Here is a 7979-nt window from a genome sequence, read left to right as displayed (position 1 = left end):
GCAGGAAACGTTTAACTCATGTCCTGACAGCAGCAGCCCAAACTCAGCGAGGCCCTGGAAGTGAAATGTGCCTGTGCCTCCCCTCTTTTCCAGCCCAGGAGCCCCAGCTTTAGGTCAGGATCTCCTCACAGGCTCCCAGCACGTTGGCAAGGAGACCCAACAACAAACAGCCCATCCTGGGCTCCTTTCCCAGGAATCCCTGCTGGGAAGATGTTCTGGGAATGCCCCTTCCACCAGCCCTGATCTGCTTTTCCCCGTGTCCTCGGCACAGATTATTCAGAAGCAGGAAAACCAGAAGGAAAACTTGGACCAGAGGTTCCCCAGCCTGTTCAAGAAGGGCCGAAGGAATACGGTCGTCAGGAATTTGGGCAAAATGATTTATTACTCCAAGGTCAAGTTCAAGTTCCAGCACTGCCAGGTAAACATGAGGCACCTCTTTGTGGGGGTTTCTGTGCCCAGGGATGGGGGAGAAATTGGGAAGGGAGGGGAAATTCTGGGAAATGGGAGCATGGAGAATTCCCTGGGCACTGCCACGTGGTGCCCACCTGCTCCCATCCCTGTGGGCACCTGGGGCACTTCCATCAGCACAGGTGTGATCCTTGGAGAAGCTTTTCCGTGCTTGGGATGCAGAGGGAGGCTGGGAGGTGTCCTGAGATAACCCAAAGGTGTCCTGAGCTAACCCAAAGGTGTCCCTTCTGCAGGAGATCCACAGCTGCTTCCTGGAGCTGTTCCAGTCCTACCTGTACTTCCAGTCCACGGGTCCCAACGGCCTCACCTACCAGGTAGGGCTCACCTGGCCAAGCTGGGCTCTGGGCTCTGTGGAACCAGGCAGACAAACCAAGGCAGGAGGAAACAGGAGAGCCCCAGACACGTGGATGGGCAGAAAGTGCTCCACACCCAATTGCTGTCATGGGTTTGGAGTCCCTCAGGAGTCTGTGTCCCCATTCCCCACTGTGACCGTGCTCACAGGGGTTCTTGGATGGGGGAAGAGATGAGAATGTTGACTCCATGTTTCAGAAGGATTGATTTATTATTTTATCATATATATTACATTAAAACCATACTAAAAGAATAGAAGAAAGGATTTCCTCAGAAGGCTGGCTAAGAATAGAACAGGAAAGAATGATAACAAAGGCTTGTGGCTCAGCTCTCTGTCCAAGCCAGCTGACTGTGATTGGCCATTAATTAGAAACAACCACATGAGACCAATCACAGATGCACCTGTTGCATTCCACAGCAGCAGATAATCATTGTTTCCATTTTGTTCCTGAGGCCTCTCAGCTTCTCAGGAGGAAACATCCTAAGGAAAGGATTTTCCATAAAAGATGTGTGTGACACCCCAGCCCAGCTCTGTTCTCCCTGCACTTCCTGCAAGCCAGACACGCTTCAAAGGCTCAGTGGAACCTTGTTTATAAATAATGCAGGAATGAGGGCACTAAAGATACCACAGAAGGGCAAAGTCCCCCCCGTTCATCCGGCCTTATCTGGGCACCTCCAGGCCCCACAGAGGCAGATCCTTGTGAGCCTGCAGCAATGGAGATGTCCCCAGGTCCCTTCCCGGGGATGCCAAACCCCAAAAGGGCGTTTTGTCCCAAATCCTGCCCCCAGAGCAGCTCAGGGTCACCTGGGCCAGGGGTGGCCGCCCAGGAGCAGGTGGCAGGTGACCTGGAGCCACCTTTGTGCTGAGCACAGGCACAGGGAGCTGAGCCTTGGGAAACACCACATCCCCTGGCTTGGTGCCCATGGGGGTCTCCATCTGCAGGGTGGGCTTTTCCAACGTTAATTATTCTGTGGGAGAAGCGGGGAAGAGAAAGCTGAGCCTCCGGGAGCTCTGCTGGCAAACCACTCATGAATCTTTTAACCTGGTGGTGCTGGGGAGCTGCGAATAATGAATGAAGTGTTCTGCACCACAGCCAAAGAGCTGTGGAACAGCAGCCCCTGAGCGTCCTCTTCCTCCGCACAGCTGGGCAACCAAAACTGAGCACGTCTGGGAGGTGACTGTCACATTAGTTCCTCTCAGAAATGATTCATTAGGTGACTTGAGGTTCATGTAAAACATCAGGAAAACCTCTCCAGCCACCCCCGAGGCAGCCTTCAACTGGAAATTCCCATGTCAGGAGGAAAACAACACCTCAAACTCTCCTGACTCCTCTGGAAACAGCTCCTGAGTTTATTAATTGTGGAGGAATTAATTAATGAGCCCCAAGGCATTAGAGCCACTGGCATCTTTTGTGGAGGCTGTTTAGGGAGGGCAGAAGAGAGAGGACAAAGCTGTCACCGGTTCTGGGCTTTGGCAGGACGGGGATCTGAACGTGCGGGGTCTGGGAACGGGACAGCTCCGCTTTCCTCCAGGGCCAATCCCATTCTCTGCCCTTCTCCTGTAAAATCACCATTGTTCTGCTGAGGTTCAGAATGGAAAGAGAAAAATATAAACGTCCTCCTCAGCCTTTCTCCTGTAAAATCCCCATTGTTTTGCTGAGGTTTAGAATGGAAAGAGGGAAAATCCTGTGGAATATTTGGGTATTCCTCAGCGTGGCAGAGGGTTGCTGCAGGACGGAGCCCCAAGTAACCCCTGCTCTCCCTCCCCAGGGGCTGCTGCCTCTGAAGGAGCTGCAGGTGCAGGAGCTGGGCGCTGGCCAGAGCCCGGGGCAGCAGGAGCACGCTTTGCACATCTCAGGTGGGTCTGGGGGCAGCAGGAGCACGCTTTGCACATCTCAGGTGGGTTTTTTGGGGCAGCAGGGCTCAGGGAACCTGGGGAGGGGACAGGGGTGGGTCTGTCCCTGTGCCAGCCCCTGGCACACACAGGGCACCCACTGCAGCAGTGCCAGGCGTGTCCTGAGTTCCTTTCCTCATTTTCTCTTCCTCTGGGGCCCTTTTTTAGATGTGGCAATGGGTGATGCCCTGGGGCTGTGCCCGGGGGTGAGGGCCGTGCCCTGGCAGCAGGATTCCTGCCGGCTTTAATTTGCATTTATCATTGGTGTGAGGAGCTGGATGCCCAGGGAATGCCCCGAGAGCAGCATCACGAGAGCAGCATCACACAGGGAAACCAAGGGAGGAGGAAACAGGGAAACCAAGGGAGGAGGAAACAGGAGAGCCCCAGGGCCACGTGGATGGGCAGAAAATGCTCAACACCGAATTGCTGTCATGGGTTTGGAGTCACTCAGTGCCCCCGTTCCCCAGCCCAGCTCTGTTCTCCCTGCACTTCCTGCAAGCCAGACACGCTTCAAAGGCTCAGTGAAACCTTGTTTATAAATAATGCAGGAATGAGGGCACTAAAGATACCACAGAAGGGCAAAGTCCCCCCCGTTTATCCTGGCTTATCTGGGCACCTCCAGGCCCCACAGAGGCAGATCCTTGTGAGCCTGCAGCAGGCAGGGTTTGATATGGGCTGGGAGGTAAATGATTAATCACAACATCCACTCTGCATCCTGCCAGGATGGCTACTGCCCTCAGCAGGAGCACGGGGTGTGGGAGCTGTGCTCATGCCCTGACATCAGTGGGAGCTGCAAACTCTAAAACCAACAGCTGCAGGGCTGTCCCTCCCTCCCAGGGGATGTCTGGAGTCACCCTCAGCTCGGCTGGCACGGGTTAGGCTCGGTGAGGCAATGAATAAACAAACAGTGCCAGAAAGCTGCTGGTGTGGTACATCTGGAGAGCCAGGGTGAAACTGGGAGATAACACTAGGGGAAGCAGCACCTTGGGACGGTCCCTGCCCACACTGAGCCTTCCCACAGACTGCTGGGGGGCTTGGAAAGCTGAAATCCACCTCTGCAGGTCAGGCTTGGCTTTGGGGCTGACTTTGGGCTTTACTCTCGGCCTGGTTTGGGGCTAAAAATTGTCTGGTGGCCAGGGCTTGGTGTGTGTAAGGTGGTGTGACAAAAGGGTGGCAGGGAGGGCTGGGGGGGTGGCACCAGAGCCCTGGTGTTCCCACAGCCTTTGGATGATGGATGGATGGATGGATGGATGGATGGATGGATGGATGGATGGATGATGGATGGATGGATGGATGGATGGTGGATGGATGGATGGATGGATGGTGGATGGATGATGGATGGATGATGGATGATGGATGGATGGATGGATGGATGGAGGGATGGATGGATGGTGGATGGATGGATGGATGATGGATGGATTGATGATGGATGATGGATGGATGGATGGATGAGGGATGGATGGATGGATGGATGGATGGATGGATGGATGGATGGATGGATGGATGGATGGAGCCATGGATGGATGGAGCCATGGATGGATGGATGGATGGATGGATGGAGGGAGCCATGGATGGAGTGACTGGCACAGGCTCCATCTCCCAGTGTGCCAGCTGTGCCCTGAGGGCTGCAGGGGTGGCAGCAGAGCCCTGGTGTCCCCACACCCCAAGGAGGGATGGGCGCTGTGCCAGCTGTGCCAGCTGTTCCCGATGGATGCTGCCATCCCTGCCCAGCCCAGCTCTGCTCAGCCCGGCTCTCCCGCCCCCAGGGCCCCTGCAACCCGCTGGTGGTGTTCTGCCAGTCCGAGGCCGAGCTGAAGCAGTGGCTGTACCACCTGGAGAAGCAGATCCAGCTCTGTGGAGGGAGCCTGGCCCTGCCCCTGCTGCCCCAGGTGGGTGTCCCACGTCCCACTGCTGGCTCCCAGCGGGGACACGGGGGTGGATTCCCTTCGGGGGGGCTTTCCTGGGGAATAAAGGGTGCAAAAGGAGCTTGCAGGAGGGGTCTGAGAGGCACTGTGCTGGGAGGAAGAGCTGCCACCCACGGGTGCCACCAGCAGCACAAACTCTGTGGGGTCAGAGCTTGGGTCAGCCTCAGAGAAGCTCTCGTGCTTTTGGGTGCTATGCAACCACCCAGAGCTTGCAAAACATCAGCAGGAGGGGGCTGAAGCCTAGAAAACAGAGAGGAATTGTCTCTCCCATCTCTGAGGGTGCTTTAATTCCCTCCCCACTCGTCAAACAGAAATATCCCCTTGGAAAGGCATTCCCAGGTGATGCTCGGTGTGGAGAATGCCAGTCCACTCCCAGCTGGAGAACTGCCCCCTGCCCAGGTTTACCTGTCCTCTCCTGCTCCTGCCACACCAAAAAGGCGTCCCCAGGTGGGGCAGGGCTGGCTGAGGGCAGGGGTGGTCCGTGTGTCTGTCCCCAGAGCCCCGGGGACAAGGAGGAGCTGCGCTGGTCCGTGCAGAACCTGCCCGTGCAGGACTGGAGGGGGAGCCAGCGGGAATCCCTGGGAGAAATCCTCTGCCTGTCCAAGGTGAAGCTCCAGCACCTGCCCTTCCAGGTAGGACACGGCTCTGGGGATGGAGGGATGGGTCCATGGAGGGATGGATGGATGGATGGATGGATGGATGGATGGATGGATGGATGGATGGATGGATGGATGGATGGATGGAGGGATAGATGGAGGGATGGATGGATGGATGGATGGAGGGATAGATGGAGGGATGGAGGGATAGATGGAGGGATGGATGGATGGATGGATGGATGGATCCATAGATCCATGGATCAGTGGTACAGGCTCCATCCCCCAGCACAGGGAAGCAGCCTGGCCCTTCCCAATCCATCTCCCAGCACAGGGAAGCAGCCTGGCCCTTCCCAATCCATCTCCCAGCACAGGGAAGCAGCCTGGCACTTCCCAATCCATCTCCCAGCACAGGGAAGCAGCCTGGCCCTTCCCAATGCTGTTGCTCAGCTCAGCTGTTCCCAGGGCCCGTGCCCCAGGCCGTTGCCAGGAGGACAAGGCCCAGGGCTCCCAGCTCTGAGCCTGGCTGCTCCCGGGGCTCCAGCCCTCTCCCTTTGTGCTCCCCAGGAGCAGCACGAGCGGCTGCTGGTGCTGTCCCCCTCCACGCTGGTGATCGTGTCCAAGGAGCGCGGCGGCCTGTGCTTCAAGGTGAGCTGCCCTCAGAGCGCCGTGCTGCTGCCCGCCCGCGCTCCTGAGCTCCTGGCCTCCCTAGGCCCTGCGGTGTGCAAGAGCCCTTCCCATGAGAAACACCTTGCCCTGCTCCAGCAGCCCGGGGGAAGGAGCTGCCTGCCAAGGGAGGAGGAGGAGGAGGAGGCTGTGCTGGCAGGGAGCTGCTGCAGACAGGAGCTGGCACGGCCCCAGAGAGCCCCTCAGGGGCTTTCCCCCCAGGCTCTGCGCCACTGTGGAGCTGGGAGCAGCCTGGCAGCAGAGCCGAGGCTGTGGGCAAGGGCAGGGTTGGCTGCTGCTGGTGCAGCGCTGGCACTGCTCTCCCTCTGCAGGAGCAGGAGGGACAGCAGGGACAGGGAGCATCCCAAGGGATGCCAGAGCAGCTTCTGCGCTGTGCCTGCCTGTGGAGCAGTGCTGGAGCCTCAGCACGGGCAGGCAGAGGCACTGAGCAGCCAGAATGGCCCTGAGATCATCCAGTGACACCCCCGGTGGCACTTGGGGACACGGCTGAGCGGGAGCAGGGCTGTGCTGGTTAATGGCTGGTGCTCGGGGGCCTCTCTGCCCTTCCCTCCCCGTGATTCTGTGATCTCAGCATCATTTGATGGCTCACTCAGAGCTCTCTGCTCCTCCTGTGCTGGAACAAACGCGCCAGAAGGAGCAGTGACCTGTCTGTGACCCCGGAGCTGCTGCTCTGCTGCATCCCTGAGTCACAGAGCCGGGCACAAACAGCCCTGCAGGGCTGTAAATGCACCGAGAACCCCCGGGGACAAACAGCCCTGCAGGGCTGTTTGTGCCCGGGGGGGGTCACGGTGCATGTACAGCCCTGCAGGGCTGTAAATGCACCGAGAACCCCCGGGGCCCTGCTCCACATCCTGCAGAATTACACTCCCCCCACACACCACAAACCATATAAAACAATGACGCACTAGCAAACCAACCATTACCAAACCAGCATTACAATCGCTATCTTCACCACCATGCCCGTCGTACTCCTTCCTATCTCCCCTGTAACACTTACCATTGTCTAAGAAATTTAGGATTACCTAAACCGAAGGCCTTCAAAGCCTTAAACAACAGTTAAACCCTCTGAGGTTCTGCTGAAGTCCGCAGGCCATCACCCTGCATCCCCTAAATGCAACTCAGGTGCTTTAATTAAGCCAGGACCTTCCAGTTTACTGGGCAGAGGGGCTTTGATGCCATGGTACTGCAGTTAACAGCTATGTGCCCTGACCAACAGGCCTGTGCCTAAGGCTCCGGTACACAACCAGTGCACATCAACGAGCTTGCAACTCACTGTGAACTTCACTAGAGAGCCAATGAGGAGAGGGATTGAACCTCTGTACAAAGGACCACAGCCTGACGCTTCCACACTCTTACCTGTGGCGTTCATTAAGTGATGATAATTCTCAGGTAGTCACAAAGAGAGTTGTGATTAGCTGAGAATAATCGTCATCCCTGGGAAGAGCATCCCCCGGGAGAGCAGAGCAGGGCCCGGAGCAGGCAGAGCTCTGCCCATCCCAGAGCGGCTCCGGACACGCCCCAGGCACGGCCAGCTTTGGGGAATGTGCTGTTTGCAGCTTTGGGGAATGTGCAGTTTGCAGCTTTTGGGAATGTTCTGTTTGCAGCTTTTGGGAATGTGCAGTTTGCAGCTTTGGGGAATGTGCAGTTTGCAGCTTTGGGGAATGTGCTGTTTGCAGCTTTCGGGAATGTGCAGTTTGCAGCTTTCGGGAATGTTCTGTTTGCAGCTTTCGGGAATGTGCAGTTTGCAGCTTTGGGGAATGTGCAGTTTGCAGCTTTGGGGAATGTGCTGTTTGCAGCTCCTGGGAATGGGGCACCCGCAAGGGGGCCTGGGCTGGGCTCTCCCATGAGCTCATCTCTTTTGAAACCCTAAACCTGCCCCCGTTCCCTTCCCAGGGATGCTCCCTTCCCACGGCTCTGATTCACCAGCCTGGGACAGGAACCTGCTTTTCCAGAGGCGTGTCGGGGCACGGGGCTGCTGCGCTTGCCCTGCCCGCAGCTCTGCTCTGGGAATTCACAGCCACCGCAGGAGCTGCCCCTGCACGGCTCCGGGGCCGGGGAGGG

The 7979-nt window shown here is 57.3% G+C and overlaps 1 protein-coding gene across 1 annotated transcript in view; it reads left to right on the top strand.

Annotated features, from left to right (window-relative positions):
• PLEKHN1 (pleckstrin homology domain containing N1) overlaps nt 1-7979 on the top strand; it is a 19323-nt gene that overhangs the window by 2302 nt on the left and 9042 nt on the right. The window contains 7 exon segments of the mRNA XM_031062542.1: nt 272-418; nt 702-782; nt 2590-2677; nt 4480-4486; nt 4488-4608; nt 5136-5270; nt 5799-5879. Of these exon segments, the coding sequence (XP_030918402.1) occupies nt 272-418; nt 702-782; nt 2590-2677; nt 4480-4486; nt 4488-4608; nt 5136-5270; nt 5799-5879 (660 nt within the window).

Source organism: Geospiza fortis, unplaced genomic scaffold, assembly GCF_000277835.1.
Source record: "Geospiza fortis unplaced genomic scaffold, GeoFor_1.0 scaffold662, whole genome shotgun sequence".
NCBI lineage: Eukaryota > Metazoa > Chordata > Aves > Passeriformes > Thraupidae > Geospiza > Geospiza fortis.
Note: the sequence above shows the minus strand (reverse complement) of the source record. Positions and strands in the feature narration are given on the sequence as shown.